General features: G+C 37.7%; 1 protein-coding gene across 6 annotated transcripts in view; it reads right to left on the reverse strand.

Moving 5' to 3' along the window:
* Positions 1 to 22116, reverse strand: part of LOC143213078 (uncharacterized) — an 832749-nt gene that overhangs the window by 676682 nt on the left and 133951 nt on the right. For 2 of the 6 annotated variants that reach the window (XM_076432583.1, XM_076432580.1), the window contains exon 3: positions 3320 to 3364. The exons of 2 other annotated variants lie outside the window; for them this stretch is intronic. In XM_076432583.1, coding sequence (XP_076288698.1) covers positions 3320 to 3364 — 45 coding nt within the window. Of the gene's footprint in view, positions 1 to 3313; positions 3365 to 22116 lie in introns of all 6 variants that reach the window. 2 more of the 6 variants (XM_076432582.1, XM_076432579.1) reach the window with 1 other exon arrangement.

Here is a 22116-nt window from a genome sequence, read left to right on the forward strand (position 1 = left end):
TAACGAACAGATCGCCGGGAGATGATTGCATGGACAGATTAAAATGGGGCATGGAAGTCAACATGTAAATCGAACCTGTGTAGGTACCGTTCGAGGATTTGAGGATTCATTTATTTCGTCTTGAACCTAACGCAGGGCCCGCTAGCGGGGCTAGGACAAAACGCGCCCCTTCCTCTGACAACACCGCAGTCGTCGCCAAAGACAATTTCAGAAAACTATTTTAAAAACGCAGTGCTTTAGAGTCGATTTTTCAAAACCTGTTGCACCGAAATACCCCAACTGGCCTGACAATCTTCGATAAATCTTGGACCCTCTAAATCCCATTATCCGCCCCAGGAAAATGTAGAGAGATTATGTATCATTTTGTCGCGCGTTGGAGCCGCGACGAATAGAGCACATTGGCGAAAGACCCTAACATCGATCAAGCGAATGGTGTCCAGTCCAGGCGAGCATCGCTCATCGGCCAGGGAACGAAAACACAACAGCGCCAGTTGATATTCAATTGCAGCATCGATGGCGGTCGACGATCAGCGATTCCGCGGCCATAAATTACGGGCAAGCACCCAGATGATGACGTGGTTCTCACCGATTACTTTTGTAGGCAAATAGAGGCTGACAAAGACGGGGGAGCCCGCGGAAACTAAAGTCGTAAAATTATACGCTCCCCCTCGCAGCCCCTTCTTGAGCGATTTCGTGGTTCGCTGCTCGTTGAAGACATATATCGAACAAGAGGGAGGGAGAGAGAGGGAGAAAGTGGTGCATTCGCCTGTCTCAACTTGCCTCCTCGAGGAGGCCGAAGAAGCAGAAGCAAGCCGACCAGGCGAGACGAGGCAAGCCGAGGCAAGGCGGGCTCTGCGCGCGAGGTAAGCGAGGCAGCAGGGGGGCTCAGTTGAAAAGTTGTTTGGCTAAAAGTACGGGGAAACTCGGTCGTGGGCATCGATCGGGGCCTTCTAACGAGCTCTTGCTAACTAGTTTGGAGCGAGATCGTCGCCGCGGACACCCTATTTGAATTTGGTCTTTGTGCCGCAAAAACTGACGGAGCACAGCGCCGCGGGGAGGGTGTGCGCGCCGCTGCTCGCAGATACAAGTCATATTTTAAATACCAAATGGCCCGTGGTTTCCTGGGAAGCTTGCAAAAATGGCTCGACTACACTCCGGGACGAAAAGATAGCACACTTTGAGATTAATGTAATTTCTGTTTATTAAGCGTTAGAAATTCAATTTCTTTTATACACATATATTTTTAGTGTGTCTTTCTCAACATATATGAATGAAATGAAACAAAGCTTCGTTAACTTAACTATATTTTTATTGAATAAAGTAGAATTATTAACGAAATATAGAGGTACAAAATTAAATATATTTTTACATATTTACATATAAAAATCTTATGTTCAATATTTTCTGGGACCTCCTTTACAGCTAACGACTTTAATCATTCGGTTTGGTAAATATTTATACAATTTTTTAAATCGTTAATATTTTGGAATTGTCTGCCATTTTCGTACACAGCTCTGGCAAGATGTCCCCAACAATTTTCAATAATATTGAGGTTGGAGATCTTGCTGACCACCACTGCAAAACACGAATAATTTTTGACGAAAAGTATTTCCTGACCGCTTTCGCCGCGTGAACTGCTCTTTTTGGACAAAAATCTGCCGACAACTCAGTTTTTCATTGATTCAATTGCAATTTTGTTTTAAAATGTTCGTGAAGGACTATACTTTGATGACGAAGGTCGTAGATGCCAATAGAGCATACTTTGAATGAATTTACTTTGCATTTGAATTTCTGAATAAAGTGCTTCTTTTCAATAAAAAAGGGCGGAAACTTATTCCCATACCCAATAAAACATTAATTTTCTTCAGTTTAATGTACTAAATGAGGAAAAATAGACGATGTGCTATCTTTTTGTCCCGGAGTGTATATTTTCACGAAATTTCGTATATTATGTCAGAAAGTCTCGGCGACGTTTTTGTTGACGCCGAGAATTCAAGGGCGTTTATTGTGTTCCCACTTTGTTCTCTGCTGCCGCTTTCCAGCCGGACAATTACATTGCTGCGGACAATAGTGTGGGACGCCTCGTATGGTTTTTTTTGTATTTCGCATATTGCAAAGAAAAGCATTGCACATTTTATGCATCCCGTTGCTGGACCGTGTACGCGAACGCATACTGCGGATAACAAACGTAAATAAACATAGTGCTCGCACTAAAAAGAAGAGCTGTTATAAATTCACGCGGAAGAACATCTTGTTGATGTTTACATGTGTTCTGTGGTGCGGTGGGCTTGTTTACTACCGCTGCGAGGTGTCGTCAGATTAGGTTTGTCCCCCCACTCCACCTCCGCTTACTCCTACGTGTCACAGTGTCACGTGACTAATTCGGTACTGGCAGAGAGGGGGTAACCCTTGATCTGACGACTCAGCTTATAATCTCGCTGTATCGGTACGATTGTCAACGTTAAACGCATTTGTTCTGTAATCCACTAAAACGTTCAGAAAATAAGTTGACACTTCTAATTTATTGTAAGTATATTTATAATATATGATTAGAATTATTGTATTTGGACATACGGAGACCAGGTGTCAACCAAAACTACCTCTGACCTTCACTACATCAATATATAAAATGTCATACTTTTTCCACGCCTGTATATTTTCATAAGGTTCATACTTTCTGTCATAAAGTCTTAATAATGTTTCTATTCACTCCAAGAATTCATTGCAAACAAATTCGTTGAATTCTTGGATTGAATGAAAATTTTCTTTTAAATAATAAGCTTAAATTTTATGAAAATATGACTTCTGCACGTCTGCGAGCTTTTCAAGACGGAATAGTTTAAATATAAAAGTAATACCCGTACGTAAGTAAGTGGTCCATTTAAATGTGACCACCGAAATATCACCTTTACTTTTGATGACATAACAAATATTTTTCATGCAATGTAAATGATGAATGCTTTGCACATGTTATTTTTTCTCAAGGTCTTTTCTCCACGAAGCTTTCATGGTCATCGATAATTTTTTCTTGTAAATGTAGATTTCCTTGTATATTCTAGTTGACATTAAAACGCATTCAGATGTATACACGAATATTTACAAGAAAAAAATATCGATGATCTTGAAAACTCCAGGGAAATGACCTTGGGAACATAATAAAATTTGCAAAGCATTCACCTCGTGATACCATTTACATTTGTATTGAAAACATTTGTTATATCATGACGAATAAAGGAGATGTTTAGGTGGTTACATTTCGGCGGACCACCCTGTATGTATAGTGAGTAGAAAGTATGCTGGTGGAAGAACTTACCCGCACCTTCGGCATCTCTTTCAGCCCGATGGCTGGCTGACTCCTGTTGCTCTGCAACAACAATTCAGAATAACACGGTCAGCGAAATTAATTAACACATTTTGCGACGTTAATTAGGACCGACTTCGTGGTTTCTGTTAATTATGCGACACAGCTGCCAGGAAAGTTTGTTTATTTCGGCGCCCGCGGAATAGCTGCGGGAATAATTATTCTTTGAACAAGCCGCGCGTAGAAAAGTTACCGGCGGAAACGGTCTTGTAGCGAACGTCTTCGTTTCTTTAATAATGCAGCTACACCCTGGCTATGGCATGGCGGTCACAAAGGTTGCCGGATACGGAATTATCCGGAGAAAATGTTCTCCTCGACTCTACAGTAGAATGAGTCGTGGAAGAAGATAAATAACGAGTATTGTGAGCTTTCTGACAAGAAGATTTAAAATTACACGGACAGTGGGTGAAATTAATATTCTGATTTACAAGAGAAATTTAGAAAAGAAATTGTTTCAAATTGTTAGAAGCTCGTAGAGATACCGAGCGCCCCAAAAATGTATTTCCTTGAAAGGGGTGATTCCTGAAGTCATTTGAAGAAACTTTTTCCTTTGCGAAATTGTTCTCAGTGGCTTTGTTACGGAGTTATTAACGAAAAACACGGACCAATCAGGGCGCGCCTACTATAGACAGAGCCCCGCTCGGCCAACGCCAACGTCGCGCTTAGCGGGACCTGTCGAAGAGGCGGAGTCTGTTCGCTGTTGCCACGCCCTGATTGTTTTTCGTTAATAACTCCTTAACGAAGCCTCGGAGAAGATTTTCGCAAAGGAAAAAGTTGTTTCAGATGATCTCAGGAATCACCCTCTTCAAAGAAGTACATTTTTGGACACCCTGTATAATTGAATGACGCGAGTACTTAGTCTATACAACTTTCCCATTAAATAGGGCGAGCAAACATTAAATTCAGTCGACTTTTTTTCGTGATTGAAACGTATCACGGACAAATTAAAACGAACGTTAAGCCGAGGCGGTTTCATTGCCTCGTAAAGTCCCCCAACGACAGAGTATCGGCGATGCTAATTTTAAGAAAACCTCGAGCCAGATTTCACGTGACGTCTTTCGTACCATCGAGCGAAACCTATTGAACGACGTCCCGACTTTTATAACCGGAGCTATCCATCGCACTATTCCCGATCGTTTTCAGCCACCTAATCAATACGTCGTAGAATCCCCTGGAGTTTATGTTCGCATCTTCTCCCCAAGAATCCGTGTCATCTTTGTTGCAATACATGGCGAATGAAGTTTCCTGGATTCAATAACTCTGCCGTGTACTTTTTCGCGGGCGCATTAGTTCAGAATTATTTATAATATACATTATAAATAACAGACATTTATGGTAAAACAGGGCTTGAAAAATGTAAAACAATAGGAAGATCAAAACAATTCGAGGGCATATCTTAGTCTCCAATCATGAACTGCATAAACTGGAATCATCACCGAAACGTGTGATTTTAGGAGACCATGTATTGCTTAATTTCATTGTTATATTGTTTTCATCTACAGTCTATAGCGAGGGTAGAAGTTCGAGGAGTCGATGCTGGAGAGTAATCAGTCTTCCAGGCCTACTGAACGGATCCCAATGGATCCCAATGCATTTCGCAACGGGTACCCACGTAGCCACCATGGACCCGAATCGGGCTACAGGGTCCCTGATAGGCCTAATCTTGCCGAGGGCTGCCGAATCAATCAAGGAAGTCTCCTCACATCCTGCAGCGTCAGCTAAGTAACACACCCCAATGTTTATGACACCTTTGATTGAAGCCCTGGGCGGTTACTGTCTTCTTACAAGAAAGAGGACGTAGTAAAATGTCTGACTTGTTAGGGGTGTGGTTCCTCCCGATGAGTACTATACGATACAGAAAAAAATTTCACCTTTAGAAAAAGGGTCAAGGTTAGGTCTGCTTTTTTTATGATCTCTTCTGATCCAGAGTTTATGACAGCTTTGGACGATGAAGCCCTGGACGACTACTGTCTTTTTACAAGAAAGAAGATGTAATAAGATCTCAGACTTGTTAGGGGTGTGATTCCTCAGGATGAGTACTACATGATGCAGAAAAAATTTGACCTTTAGAGAAAGGGTCAAGGTCAAATGTTTGTTCTGCTTTTTCATGGTCTCCACTGCTCCAGAGTTTATTACTGTCTTTTTACAAGAAAGAGGACGTATATAGTAAGATCTCTGACTTGTTAGGGGTGTGATTCCTCACGATAAGTACTATACGATGCAGAAAAAATTTGACCTCTACAAATAGGATCAAGGTCGAATGTTTAAGTCTGCTTTTTTATGGTCTCCATTGATCCAGAGGTGTTGCGATGTATAGTTTTGAAACACCCTATCCATTAATTTTCGCAGATAAAATGTAAAAAATTTGTTTTTCGTATCAGTAACTCAGCATGGCTGTTCAAAGCGTTCTTCGCGGTTAACAGGTTAAGAATGGATGATAAAATTTGAAAGCCTATCGAACAATTGCGGTGGGTAATGCGTCAAGCAGCAAGTGTGAGAGCAGCGAAAAATGTGTCGCGTGTGCTCGTTGAAAAATGTATTGCTGTTCCGTCTTTTGTGGCGTTCCGAATGTTGTCTCGATAGCGAATAAATCCGCTAGAGAAAGGCGACGCGTCGTTCCGTGCAGGCCGGGCGGCCGCCCGTACGGACAAACGACAAAACGATAAATTTTCCGGAAAACTGTCGAACCGTGCAGTATCGTCGTGTCGGGCCGTCATTGCTCGAAACACGTAAATCTTAATTGACCAATCGCAGCAAAGTGGAGCCGGCAGCGTTAACCAACGGCCACGGAAAACTCCGTTCGAGAACTTGTTTCCATCCGACGCCGTGCCTCGTGTCCGATTTGTAAGTAGATACCAATCGACCAATTACAAGACTATTTCCAAAAAGATTGTATAAAAAAAAAACTTTTTAAAAACCAGGCTTATATTAAAATGCACTAAAGAGGAGAAACTAATTTTTTTAGGCATTAGTGACTATAAATAAAAGCGTGGGACGCTAAACTATATTGACGTAATCTTCGTGGGCGCTCCACACGCTTTTATTTATAGTCACTAATGCCTAAAAAAGTTATTTAATTATTTTCTCCTTTCTAGTGCATTTTAATATAAGCGTGGTTTGTAAAAACAAATACTTACAAGTTCAAAACTATCGCCAAGAAGTTTAGAAGGAAATGTTGTTCAGAATGGCGACCTTGACAAAAAAGACGCTTTTAACATTTTTTTATTTATTTATTTAATGTTGCTTCAACGTCAAAGGTCATTTACCTACATTTTAAGATTTGAAATACAAATTCGAAGTATTGACCTGCGTACGCTTCAGTAATTAATAACTTGGAAAATATTTTGAATGTTAACTCGCGCATAAACTGGAAGATTCTTTGCGAAAGAACTGGCTTTTTTTCATCGAAGGAAAGAAATTCCTCCTGTTACCCTCTGCGGGTTAAAGAACGGGTCTTTCATTCCCTGACCTGATTTCGTATTGTTTTAGATTTCAAAACAATCTGAAATAATTCTGACGTGGTTATTGTAGTCTCCGATTGAATGCTCGAGTGATACTTCAGCAGAATGTTTAAATATTTCTCTCTGTGGTGACTAATAAACAAATTGTTAAGATTTGACGGAATGTCAAGACGACGGAATGTTAAGATTCTATTTTATTCCACTGTCTTAAAAAATTCGTCTACAAAAATTAAAAATTACATAAACGGAGTCTAATTATTAGATTTATTTTTTTTAAATTATATTAGTAGCATATAATTATTATTAATATTTATTATTATTTTTGCATTGATTGTGGAGATTAGGAATAACATAAAAATGGATTTCATCCCTTAACGACGTTGTTACATTAAATATTACAACATTCCCGAATGTTTTAAACCTTTCACTGTTGTATATTTCACCTAGCCATATTATTCCACTGTCTTAAAATTCGTCTATAAAAATTAAAAATTACATAAATGTAGTCTAATTATTAGACTTATTTCTTTTTTAAAAAATTATATAATTAGTATATGTATAATTATTATTAATATATAATTTATATTATTAGATTTATTATTATTTTTACATTGATTGTGGAGATCAGAAATAACATAAAAATGGATTTCATCCCTTAACGACGTTGTTACATTAAATATTACAACATTCCCGAATGTTTTAAACCTTTCACTGTTTTATATTTCACCCAACCAATTTCTTCATAAATGCATAAAGATCTATTGATTGTTTCACAGAAATTCTTCATCATTTCTATGTATTAGTAAATTCAGTCTCGTTACCGGAAGTCTTTTATCAGGCTACTGTACCCTACCAAATGTACGAAATCTTTCTATCCCACTGTTTGTTCGACGCGTAATCGCAACGGCAGCTGTTTCCGGATTCAATATATGAAAAAAATTCCCTTTAAGCCTCGGAAGACGCGAAGACGTGATTCGGCGCCATCAAATTTGAATTTCAATTGGTCCCGGTACAATCAATGCGGGGAATATCGATTGTAGCAGGACGGAAGCCAGCGCCGATAAAGATTGCTAGACAGATTGGTACGTTTCGTAGTAGCATAAAATCAACAATCAGAACTAGATTGAGAAACAATGAAAACGGCGCGGCGGTGATAATCGGACGGTTTATCTCGATTAATTCCGGTTAATTGCATTCGGTAATTAGCCGAATTACTCCGCTGGCCAAATATAGTGCGAGTAACACCGGACCTCCTCTACGTGTGCACTGTGCACCCACATTGCCACGAATAATCGCGAAACAACCGTACAAACCGATCGATGCGATTGCAGTCTTGGCTAGGCATTGGCGTGTACCGTTACTTTTGGATCACTCGCGATTCGATCACGGTCGTTCTCAATCACGCTGATTTATCACAGTGGTTCGTGATTTTCGTGATCGCCTCTGATTGCCGGGCAAAGGGTAAATTTTACTTTACCGGACGCAAAAGTGCCTTTCTCCTATAAATTATTATGTATTTGGTATGTAATTCAGTAGATTTGTACCCGGGGCGGCTGCAGATCAAGTTTCGATCCTCTAGGATTAATAGTTGAGGAGTTATGCTTGCTTAAAGTTGAGCAATCTGCAGTGTTTTTGACAGGTAAACACTGCAGATTGCTCAACTTTAAGCAAGCATAACTTCTGAACGATTGATCCTACAGTATCGAAACTCGATCTGCAGCCTCTCAACTCAAATACATCATACTTTTTTAGGTGAAAGACACAAATTTTGACCAAGGTCATAACTCAGTGAACTCGTCTCGACATTGTCCATCGCAAAATTTGTGCCTTTCTCCTGTAAATTATGATGTATTTGGTATGTAATCCAGTAGATTTGTACCCGGCGAAGATGCAGATCCAAGTTTCGATTCTGTAGGATCAATGGTTCAGGAATTATGCTTGCTTAAAGTTGAGCATTTTTCAGTGTTTTTGACAGGTAAGGCCGCCGTCATATTTGTTTGTAGTGGCGAGCAGTAATAAATACCGAGCTTAATCACCAACCAACTAATTATTATTCTGCTCGGTACGCGGCGCGCGACCGTCACTGCACTCCAACATGGCGGCGCTCTTACCTGCCAAAAACACTGAAAAATGCACAACTTTAAGCAAGCATAACTCCTGAACCATTGATCCTACAGTATCGAAACTTCGATCTGCAGCCTCCCCGGGTATAAATCTATTTTTCTTTTATATCCTTATCTAATTTTCTTTGTTGTAAACAATTTTGCGGCAAGTTTCTCTTAGAAATGTTCACCGATCCTGTGGCGTGGATTCACCACTAGGGCGGATGACCATTGCTTTTTATACAGGAAACTTTATTTATGTTATCTACTAAATCAAAATTAACAATAGCGTGGTCTTTTTATTTTCGGCTACAGCACCAAAACAAATGTTATCTGGAGCCGCAAGTGCTCGGCAGGGGGTAAAAACGGAAAACTGCAAATGATCTAGCTAAATGTGACGGAGCCGCAGGGCAGAAGAAGTCCCGCTAAAAAACGGAATGCATTATTTCGTATAGCGGCGGGGGAGCGAGATATAACTACCTCGGAAGTTTAATCAAACTTCGGTGTTTCTTGCGCGGCGGTGGCGCGCCCTCGAATTTGGCAACGATGGCCGCCCGTTGTCGCTGTATTTGTAATCGCTGGAAGTTTTCTATCGAGTTGTCTCGGTGCTCAGCCAAACGGTAATATTCGAGAGTGGCTCGACCCAGTTTCGATAATTGCGCACCGGTCAGGTTCGCAAGTTCCTCGATTCTTCGGCTGTTTTGCCCATCGGTTGCCATTTTTCTTTCGCCCTATACCTTCTTCGGTTCTTCTTCTCTTTTTCTCCTATCGCCCCTCAACGCCCACTACCCCGCCCCCCCCTCATCGGTCGTTTAATCGTCGCAATCCGGGTCGCATCCAAAAGGTAAAGGCGACCACTTAGAAGACGAGTCCTCGGCGAAAAAGAGATGTGGCTGGTGCCGAAAATTCGATAGCTTGTCCGCCGGCTCGTTTTGTTTTCTTCGAGCGAAACTTCTTCGTCCGGAGTCTCGTTCCGAACAAGTTTCAACACTTATACGAGCGATTCCGTGAATTTATCGGTCCACGGTTCGGGCCCCGTCAACTTATAACGAGATTAAGTGCGTGGATTGTGCTTCGAAAATATGATGTCGTCATTTCCTCTTTCGATAAATTCCGGTTCAACCCAACTTCGTTTCTCGATGTTTTGTCCTTTTTTCCGTTTTTTTTTTCACCTGAAATTTCATTTAACTTTTCATATTAATCTGGCTCGCCAACGCGACCGTTCCATTAAAAGCTTTCCGGGAGCATTGTCTTCGCGGAGTTAGGAAGTCTCTGTTACTGGCGGAGCATGGATTATGTAGTAAGTGCATTATGCTCATAGATTGCGAATTCCCCAATGGTTCGGACATTTTATGGCGCAGTTACCAATCATCTTTTTTTATTTGAAATTCTCTTCCGGACTGACCAAATAGCGTTTATAATGTCAAACAAATAACAGGTGACATAATTGATATTTGTTCAATTATGATGTTGATTATTGTGACGATTTTAATAATTTAATAATGATACTGTTAATAATATTGTCAAATATTCATTTCGAATAGAATGCAGAGAAAACAAGAATTATCTGAAAATAATACACTGCCCCAACAGCATTTATAATGTCAAACAAACAACAGGTGACATAATTGATATTTGTTCAATTATGATGTTGATTATTGTGACGATTTTAATAATTTAATAATGATACTGTTAATAATATTGTCGAATATTCATTTCGTATAGAATGCAGAGAAAACAAGAATTATATTGTTAAATAATAACATTGTGGAATATAGATTTCGAATAGAATGCAAAGGAAACAAGAATTATCTAAAGAAAAATAGTCGAAAAAATAATAGACTGACCCAACAGCATTTCTAATGTCAAACAATTAATAATTAACACAATAATATTGTTAATAAACAAGGAGGATGTGAAAGAAAAATAATCGAGAATGACAAATTACAGTATTTTATCCATAAATGTCCCGGAACTGTCCCCACTACTGCGGGGTGTACCCCCTTGAGGGGCCATGAAAATGCCACGAATATGTTGGTGAAAGTTCCATAAAAAAAAATAATGAAAAATAAATCAGTTTGACATCGGATTAGTTATGTTTCTCTATGTTCGACAAAACTCAAAGAATAGTATCCCTGGCGTATAAATAACCCTGGGTAGACCCGTGTTGGGGACTTTCATCGATGAAATACTGTAATTGGTAAGTAAGATCACTAGAGTGTAAGTGTAATATTTCGATGATGAACGTAACGACGTTGTAATTTCAAAAGCAGATTTTTAGGGATAATATTATTTATAGAAATTTTATATAGAATTTAAAAACATAATTAAATTAATATGAAAATTTATATATCTAATATTATTTATGAAAATTTTATATAGAGTTTAAAAATATTATTAAATTAATATGAAATTTTACATAGAATTTATAAATATTATTAAATTAATATGAAATTTTATGTATCTAATATTATTTGAGAAAGGGATAATATTATTCATAGAAATTTTATATAGAATTTAAAAATATTGTTAAATTAATATAAAAATGTATCTAATATTATTTGAGGGAATAATATTATTCATAGAAATTTTATATAGAATTTAAAAATATTATTAAATTAATATGAAATTTTATATAGAATTTAGGAATACTATTAAATTAATATGAACTTTTATGTATCTAATATTATTTGAGAAAGGGATAATATTATTCATAGAAATTTTATATAGAATTTAGAAATATTATTAAATTAATATGAAATTTTATGTATCTAATATTATTTGAGAAGGAATAATATTATTGATAGAAATTTTATATAGAATTTAGAAATATTATTGAATTAATATTTCCTCTATTATTTCACAGAATTATCGTAGCTTTATCGTTCGATAATGTCGCAATTCTGATATAAGCAATTCTATAGCTATGTCTACAATCACTCTAAAATGGGTGTGCTAGATGATGACCGCATGCCGGGGCTAATGGAATTTTATAGCACGGTAGGACCTCGATTAACTGGATTTCGATTATTCGCTGTCTTGGTTATCAGGATCTCGGTTATGCGGTGCGGCATACATACAAATCGAACCATTTAGGATATGCATCTAAATGATTATGAAACTCGGCTACTAAAAGATTTACAACAATTTTCTGATCTTCGACAAATTCGAATATTTAACCCTGATTGCGAAAATTCGCTAATTTAAAATATTCAGATTCCAATGCTTCGAATTGATTATAAGAAATCAGGTCGTTTGGTACAATTATGAAAAAGTTATTCTATTTTAAAGGGCGTACGAATACTTTTCGCACTCACTGTATATCGTTATCAGAAGCGGTAACCGAGGATACGTACTTTCGCAGTTCATTGGCCATTGCTAAGGCTCCAGGTGCTCGATATGGTGGCTGTTTGCTCCAATAAATAATTGGGATATTTTAACCAATAATTCGAATACGTTTTTTACTCCCTGCGATATTATCGATGCATATTGTGTATGTATGTGTACAATACAATAGCTGTAAGTTTTCAATGCGTACTATGTATTCGATGTGGTTGTTAATAAACCACATTTTTCCATTTGTCTCATAAACAATTTATTGGGAAAACCTCGGGGAAAAATTTTAATTCCATTCAGCCGCAAATATCTCGATGTTAAAATCATTTGTCTTACTTATCGAAGTATAATTACATAGTATGATTATTAATTATAGCACTAATCTTTATGCAAAATAAAGATTGTTTGCAACTGCTGGACACAAGAAATAAATAGCTATCTATTTTTGTTTGACGTCTCCAGTGGAGAATCTTTTAAAGTTTTCCAAAAGATGATCAAAATTTTTGTTTCATTAAAATGTCATCAGTGCTTCCACGCATGGACATTTATATTTTTGAGAGATTCCACAGTAAATAGTTCTTCAACAGATTTTAATATAAAAAAGCGTAGACATACGGAATAATTAATTAAATACTTTTCTGATCCACTGCATCCGTCAATGCCCCTATAGAAGCTACCAGCTTCAACAAGTTGCATACGATATATCGATTCTCTAAAATTCTATTAATCTTTTTACTGTTTAAAATTTTTCACCGACCCATTATGGTCATGAATGCATACATTCATTCTAATTTAAATCTCTGATGAAGGAACCTACAAAATTTCGAACAATTCCAGTTAATAATTAGGATATAAACAACTACGTACATGTTAATAATTAATTTGACATGCTCATGTTTAGTTTTGTCGAACTTGAAGTAAAGAGGTATCGAACTAATATACAATTCGAAATTGCTCTATTACTTCAAATAAACTAATATTATCTTTATCTTCAAGTAACAGTATTGGAAATATAAAACGGTGCGGAATAAATGATTTCAAATGGTTATTTCTTATTTTCATTTTAAATGTAATTTAACTAGGTCTGACAGCAATCGCCTTGAAATCTCGTTAAATTGTGACTTTTCACTGTGTCGTGAGAACTTTATCCACTAAAACAAGAAATAACGGAGATGATTTGATATTTGATATTTAAATGCCACATCCACAAGATGATTAAATAGCCATGATTCGTTATGTAATATTTTTTAAATAATGATTCGTCAAGAACACATTTCCGGACGGAGTATCTCCTCGAATAATTCCATTTCGAATTTCGACGCTTACCAGGTCATCAGTCGATATCTTTCCGTCTGTATCATCGTGTAAAGTAACCAAGATTAATTGGAAGATTACGAAGTCTTCGAAAGGTATAGAGAGTCCCGGAGTTGCAGCCCGATACCGGAAACTTCGTTGAAATAGAATCTGAGAGTGTATCTCAAATTAAATGTTGATCTACATGATTGCGCTCTGGGGGCGACTGATCGATCCGCGATTTCGTTCAGCAAGGAACTTAGTAAGAAGGGAAAGGGAGCGAAGCGATTGCATAGTAATCACTTTATCCGTCTAAAATTTATCTAGATCGTGAAATATCGAGACTGTACACATCTGGACGAGTAAAGCGGTGAAATATTCGTGTGGCATAATCATTCCACGATTAAACAGATTGTTTTTATAGTTCAACCGATCATGGCTTTCTATTTGTATAATCAACGATGTGAAATAAGTGGATGGGAACATCATACTTCGATACAGGGTGTCCCACGCAACTGGAACAGGCTGTACCTCCTAAACGGTCGAGGATACATAGAGGAAAATGTTATAAGAAAAAGTTGAATGGCATCAGACGGTGCATACTACGTAACTAATTTTATGCACTTTTGTGCATCGGTGCATCAGAAAAGTGCAACTGTACTTCTTTTAAAAATGGAAACCTACATTTTTGACTGCTCCAATCGATGCAGTTTGTTGTGCTCTACATAAAAGTACTAACATACGTATGCCCTAAACCAGGGGTCGGCAACCTTTTGAGTCGGAAGAGTCAAAGATTACAATTTATAAAATTTCAAAGTTTTTAAAGAGCCACAAAATTTTTTCTTGCCAACAATGAATAGTACTCGCATAAATAAAGTTTTTTGATAAAAAAAACTAATCTATTTATTCATAAGAAAAAATATCTGTTTATTCATATATAAGTAGTGTTTTTCACAACAAATTAGATAATATATATGTATATTGTATATATGTACATACATAACTTTGAGAAGATAATTCGCTTCTAACTCTTTTACTTGAAACAACAAACTATACGTCACAGGCAAAGCACTGGTGAAGACGCCAAATTGTCTTGCGTCGAAAGCGAATTATAAAACCTACATAGAAATATCCGACGACGGCGTCATTCGAGAGCTTCCGACGGACTGACGACAGTGACGACTCGTGTCACGGGGGAGGGGTGCGGTGAAAAACGAGTACAAGTGGCTGAGAGATAGAATCGGTGCCTAATCCTCGTTAATCAGTTCAGAACGATTTTTAAATGTTTTTTTTTTATAAAATAAATAATATTTGCGTATGGAACTAAAGAGCCGCAGCTTCACATCCAAAGAGCCGCATATGGCTCGCGAGCCGCAGGTTGCCGACCCCTGCCCTAAACTTATTCGTGAAGAAGTTATCGAAGCTAAAAGTTCACTGAATTATACTTCGGTCTCGGCAAGTGTTCCGGAGTACCTACGTTTTAGCTTCGATAATTTCCTAACGAATAAGTTTAGGTCATAAGTATGTTAGTACTTTTATGTAGAGCAAAATAAACTGCATCGATTGGTGCAGTAAAAAATGTAGGTTTCCATTTTTAAAAAAAGTGCAGTTGCATTTTTCTGATGCACCGATGCACAAAATTGCATAAAATTAGTTACGTGGTATGCACCGTCTGATGCCATTCAACTATTTCTTATAACATTTTCCTGTATTCCCGACCGTTTAGGAGGTACAACCTGTTCCAGGTGCGTGGGACAGCTTGTATGTATACATATATTTTTTGTCAAGGTCATAACTCAGTCCTTTCTCCTATAAATTACGATGTATTTCATATGTAATCCAGTAGATTTGTATCCGGGGCGGCTGCAGATCGAAGATTCGATCCTGTAGGGTCAATGGTTCAGGAGTTATGCTTGCTTAAAGTTGAGCATTTTTCAGTGTTTTTGACAAGTATAATGGTGCTGCCATATTGGTTTGTAGTGTCGCGCGCCGCTTACCGAGCAGAGCCGCTAGGTGGGCAAGGTAAGCGGGCCGCGACCGTCGCTACCATCCAATATGGCGGCGCCCTTACCTGTAAAAAACATTGTAGATTGCTCAACTTTAAGCAACCATAACTCCTGAACCATGGATCCTACAGGATTGAAACTTGGATCTGCAGCCGCCCCGGGTACAAATCTACTGGATCGCATACCAAATACATCCTAATTTGTGGGAGAAAGGCACAAATTTTGAGTTTTGTAAAGTAAAAAAACAGCCGAAATTAAAAATACATAGTGTCGTTATAAAAAATAATGAAAAATAAAGAAGTTTACGACTTAGATTGGGACTCTGCCGTATACATAAATTAACCCAAACAAGATTACACCCTCCAAGGACAGATTCTTCTGCAAATGGTACGTCGGTCCACTGCAATCGATGATGAATCTTCAACTGGAACGTAACGAAGCGTAATTTTTTTTTTTTTAAACCGTGCTAGTTCCATAAAGGCAGACGGACGAAACCAAATGAATTTAATTGCGCAATTGTTGACAGAATTCAGGGGTTCGTGTTTGAAGAGGATCCGAGAAGATTCCAAGCTGACGTCGGTATGTCATTTTACGTGATTGCGGCAGCGGTTTCGCGATTTAAGCCCGACCGTGCCTTCTCGTACGGTTATTATTCTCGTTTTTGCACGGACCGACCACAAATTCAACCGGCTGTTTTATCTGCAGTTATAGAAGCCATACACGACGGTGCCAAATCTGATTAGTTGTCGCCGTCGTTGCTCGCCGTTTCGTGTGACACGATTTTTAGTGGAACATGCAAACACACGGTCCATCCACTATCAAAGATATCCAGCCCAGCTGGAAGCCCATTGTTACGCCGGGACTTTTGTAGAACGCAGGACGAATAGTTTTCAACCACGGCCGTCGACAGTTTTCATTTTTTCAGTCAGAAAAATCCTGGGAACTTTTTGTTTCGTCTTCATGCTCCCCAAGGCACCCGGCAACGAACTGCTCGCCCCGACTCAAAAATGTGATGGAGATTGCGCTCCGATGGCTTTTTTCCCCGCGGAAAATTAATGTTGTACACCTCCAACAATTTTGCAGATGTGACAGATTTACTGCAAATTGTTTTTAGTACAACGAGTGACATGCAAATGTTGGATTTATACGTATGAAAAATTAATTTACAGTTCTACAAGTTATTTAAACTTGAACGCTTTCTTGCTAACAATTAATGTTGTACATCTCATTAATTTTGTAGACATTGAACAGTTTACAGAATTGTTTTCGACAACATCTGTATCGTTTTTTATAACTAAAGCACGAAAACATTTGAACGATGAAAGCTTGACTTTTTCCGGAATAAAATTTTCAAACACTGAAAGGAATAAAGGAAAACGTTTTTCAGATTCGCGTTCGTGGCGTAAGAGCGTCTATAAATATTTCACTGAATGTTGGAGAGAGCGTAAAAAAGAGTTAAAATTCGTAAAACATTGTTATATACCATCGTAAATATCATTCCCAACATGATGTTTGTATTCTCCTTTAGAGTGAAATGAATATTCTTTAACAATATCATTTTCAGCCTGTCCAAGATGATGAAAAAAGCATTGGAAACTTGAAGTTTTATTACTGCAATTTATCGGTGAATTAATTTAGCACATCATTCTAATTACCCTCAATAACTGACGCGCACAGTCTAGCGTGATAGCAGATGCGGCAAGAAACCATTAATATTAATTTACAAGCATAATTCTAAGAGAAGCTAGTTTCTCTCAAGTCTCGCGAAAATAACAAGCTGCTGTGAATATACAGTCAGTTCAAAAAGTCTCCGGACATTCTTCAACAAGGAGCAACTTTATCAAAAGTGGACTAACAATAAGTGATTTCAATAATTATGGAATAAAAAATGTGGGACTATTATTAGTACTGAAAGAAATAATTGTATGAAAAAGTTGTAGAAAGCAATCCTTAGTAATTTCTCTGCCACTATGACTAATTGCAATTTGTTAAACATTTACTTTGTATTTTCTTGGAAGGGGTGATTCCTTGCGTGATTCGCAGTAACTTTTTCCTTTGCGAAAATGCTGTCCGCGGTTCCGTTAAGAAGATATTAACGAAAAACACCGACCAATCAGAGCGCGGTGGGCGGAGTCTGTCCAATGCCTCTGATTGGTTCATGTTTTTCGTTAATAACTCCTAAACGAAGCCGCGGAGAACATTTTCGCAAAGGAAAAAGTTGCTTCAAATAATCCGAGGAATCATCTCTTTCAAGGAAGTACATTTTTGGGACACCCTGTATGATTACGTTATTTTCTTTTAGACTGTCCAGATATTATTGAAAGTCCCCGTATTTTTACTTGCAGCTTACCATAAATTCGCTCCGTCGATTGAGCTTGTATTTTCCAGTAAATAATTTCAGATAATTGTTGGTGTATGCTTCAGTATAGACACGAAATTCCTATATTAAACAGAAGTGCGTCACCTGCGACCGATCGATTGGTAATCATTCATAGCTCGTGAATGAGGCTGTCGAATGTGAGACATGTATCCAAATATGGATTATCTACGCATGTAATGTGATTGCATGTTACTGCATGCAGCACAGTCATAGTTTATTGTACGTGAAATATTAACATCGCGCGATCAAGAACGAAATGTTCGATGTACATCAATGCCATTTTGTTCAGGCTGAAACATCGTATTCAATTCCCTTTAAATATGTCTCGATATAATACGATTGTACATTGTACATATCGTAGTATAGTTGTACAATACGATTATTGCATACTATTGCATGTTGCACAGCAGCAATTAATTCTAAAGCGAATTATTAACATTTGTGGTTCCTGAGAACTAACTGTGCAATGCATATCATTTTCTCATTTTAGTTAGACTGGAATGTAAACTTGGAGATTCGTTTAAAATATTTTCCGATTACTTAACTATATGAGCCGTTTTGTTTCAAATATTTATTTTCAAATTAATACAATGTTGTAAACCTGTAAAAATTGTAATTTACCAATTGAGAGCTGTTCAAACAATCTTCAATGAAATAGGTACAATAACACGGTCCAACAAATTTCAACTTTTTTTTCGTAGTTCGATTCCCACACTATGCGATTCTTATAGTGCTTTTCGCGCTGATTCCGAATCTGCCCTTAATTTTTCCCCTAGACGCACAGTTTTTGAGAAAATTGAATTTTAAGAAGGATATATTTTTCAACTTTGAACAAATATTGTGATGTTATTATAAAAGATATTGAATTGTTCTTTACAGCAAATGATTCTGTATACTTTCCCGAATACAGTGATATCCAATATAAAGACATTATGATTGTTTAAACATGTTTAAACGGCCGTTCTCTGCGCCGCATACCGTGGAACTTATGTCGGGCGAAGTTTTTTTGCTTTCTGGTTCGAAAAAAACGTCGACCATGCAAACTTGAAAGGGTGGTTTCTCAAGATAAAAGTCTGCTCTTTCGCATGGTGTGCTTCGATTTTCCGCTGGACCTTTATTTTTTTAGATAAATTCAAAAATATCCGCAAAAATTGGTGCAAGAGTGTCTCTCCGTCTTTAATGATTGTTTAATCATGTTTAAACAATCATAATGTATTAATATTGGGTATCACTGTATTCGGAAAAGTCTACAGAATCTTCTGCTGTAAAGAACAATTCAATATCTTTTATAATAACATCACAATATTTGTTCAAAGTCGAAAAATATGTCTTTTTTTAAAACTCAATTTTCTCAAAAACTGTACGTCTAGGGAAAAAATTAAGGACAGATTTGGAATCAGCGCGAAAAACTCTATAAGAATCGTATAGTGGGAATCGAAATACTTTTTAGCTGTTGGACAGTGTAATCTTTATAAAATCACGTTCCCATTTAATGTTTCAATTTATTCTTAACCACCTCGATTAATTCAGATGGAACATCGTCTTACGCAATGTAATTTTCCACGGCCGCGCAGTAATGTTTCTGACAATGACACTGGTTAGGAGAATGCAAGTCCCTGGCCCCGCTTTGTTAGCTCCTTTACTCGTTAGAGGATCCCTGCTAGGCCAAGTATCTAAGCAAACAACCGCGTTTCATTCTAATGTAATTAATGTCTCGTTCTTTTGACGCTGGTGGGCATGCTTAGCGCCGTAAGCGAGCGAAATGTGAAATAAGAGCGAAATAAGTAGTTCTGCTGACACAATTTTCAGGTATTAATATGCGCGTGTTCATTCGTCAGGGTAGACATTTTTACCTAATTTCTACGCGACGCTGAACTCGGAAGAAACTCGACCACTTATTCAAGAAGAATTCGATCTACCTGATAAATATCATTATGAATCATTTCCATTGCAGTTCAAAATTTCATACAAAGAAAATTCCAATGTTCAAAAAGTTAATGGAAATTCAGGTTAAATTCTTTTATACTCGTCATCAGACTGCGGATCTTTATGCAAAATCAAAATTTCTTACCCGAATTGCAACAAACTGGAGTGAAATATTTATTTATTAAATTTATAAATTATGAATTATATATTTTATAAATTATAAATTATGAATTATATATTTTATAAATTATAAATTATAAATTAATAAATTTATAAATTAATATAAATTATAAATTAATAAATTTATAAATTATAAATTAATTATAAAATTATCTTCCTTATTACGTTTAGTAGGTTGAAAATAATACACTATAAGAGTATGTGTTCAAATTTTCCTTTCCTTTCCTTTTCTTTTAAATTACACCTATTCATCATTTATAATTGACAAGGAAAGGCACTTTTCACAAAAACGTTCGTACAGAAAGTGACTGCAAAATATCCCGAATACATTGAAAGGTTCCCATGCAATTCTCCGAAGTTCAGCGAACGTGAAATAAGAAAATCGATCTTCTAAAGTGATCTGGCCCATCAGGGGGACAATTTCACGGCCATCACACTTCGAATAAACTCCCCTAAAGACTGGTCTTGATCTCGTTGACGCATTTTCATTCGCGCGATACGGTGATAGGTCGAAACGTAGAACCACCGTTATCATATGGACACCCGTTAGAACGTCCTATGATATGAAAGTCACTTGAATCTTCCATTACGTGAACCGTGTATTTCCTATTACAAAATGCTGTATGTAACTGTTATAATTCCTTGAAAGGTGCTGAGGTCATTGCTGAGGTTATCCGAAGCAATCTTTTCCTTTACGAAAATGTTCTCCGCGGCTTCGTTTAGGAGTTATTAATGAAAAACACGACTTTGGCATTGGCCGACCAGGCTCCGCCCACCGCGCTCTGATTGGTCGGTGTTTTTCGTTAATATCTTCTTAACGGAGCCCCGGACAACATTTTCGCAATGGAGAAAGTTGTTTCGAATGACCTCGGGAAAACTTTCAAGTAGGTGCAACATTTTTTGTTATTTTATAAAAATCAATGGAAGAAGGAAACGGAGGTGCAAGCAAACAGTCCAGTCAACGAAAAGTTGTAGAGGGAAATGGAAGGAACACAATTTTTAACTTTGGGTCTTTTTTTAACTAGTTAGGAGGTAAACATACTAAAAGTCCCGACTCCTAGGAGGTGAGCGGAGTGCAGGGGGGCACATAGAAGGTCCCCCTTTTCAGTTTTTCGCTTATATCTCCGAAACTATGCGTCCTAGCGATAATATCATGCTATACAAAATTAAAGCTGACAAAATGTGCCACAAGATTGATTGGATTCAGTTTTTCGCTATCTCGCATAGTTTCCGAGATATCTACGCTCAAAATTCACTAATTGTGCTGAAGAGTTCTTTTTCACAATTAGTGAACTTTGTGCGCGGATATCTCGGAAAGTATGCGTCCTAGCGATAAGACCATTCTATACAAAATTAAAGCTGACAAAATATGCCACAAGATTGATTCTATTCAGTTTTTCGCTATCTCGCATAGTTTCCGAGATATCCGCGCACAAAGTTCACTAATTGTGAAAAAGAACTCCTCAGCACAATTAGTGAATTTTGAGCGCGGATATCTCGGAAACTATGCGAGATAGCGAAAAACTGAATGGAGTCAATCGTATGGCACATATTATCAGCTTTAATTTTATATACAATGGTCTTATCGCTAGCACATATAGTTTCCTAGATATAAGCGGAAAACCGAAAAAGGTGACTTCTACGTGCCCCCTGTAGCCCGCTCACCTTCTAGGAGTAGGGACTTCTAGTATGTTTACCTCCTAACTAGTCCAAACAAAGTCCCAAAGTTAAAAATTGTGTTCCTTCCATTTCCCTCTACACCCCCCTCATGAGCAATCATTGACTGGATTAATAATTGATTTGTGTATTTGTTATTTTAAGTAAAGCAGTTTAGGATGACAGTAATTGGATCTTTCACCCTACTCTATCGACTTATTAGGGCAGTGTTCGCCTTTCGCCGCAGTCTTCTTCTCCTTCAGCTTGACCGTCACGTATTTCCGGCTTTCCGGCAACGAAAAAGGAGGAAACCAGTCTCGCCGGCGTGAATGCATCCATCTCTCGATCGTATCTAACCGGTGTCGATGCTTTGAAAGAGCGAATGGAAAGAGGACACCAGACCGTGCAGCACGCT

The sequence above is a fragment of the Lasioglossum baleicum genome, chromosome 10 (assembly GCF_051020765.1).
Source record: "Lasioglossum baleicum chromosome 10, iyLasBale1, whole genome shotgun sequence".
Classification (NCBI taxonomy): Eukaryota; Metazoa; Arthropoda; class Insecta; order Hymenoptera; family Halictidae; genus Lasioglossum; species Lasioglossum baleicum.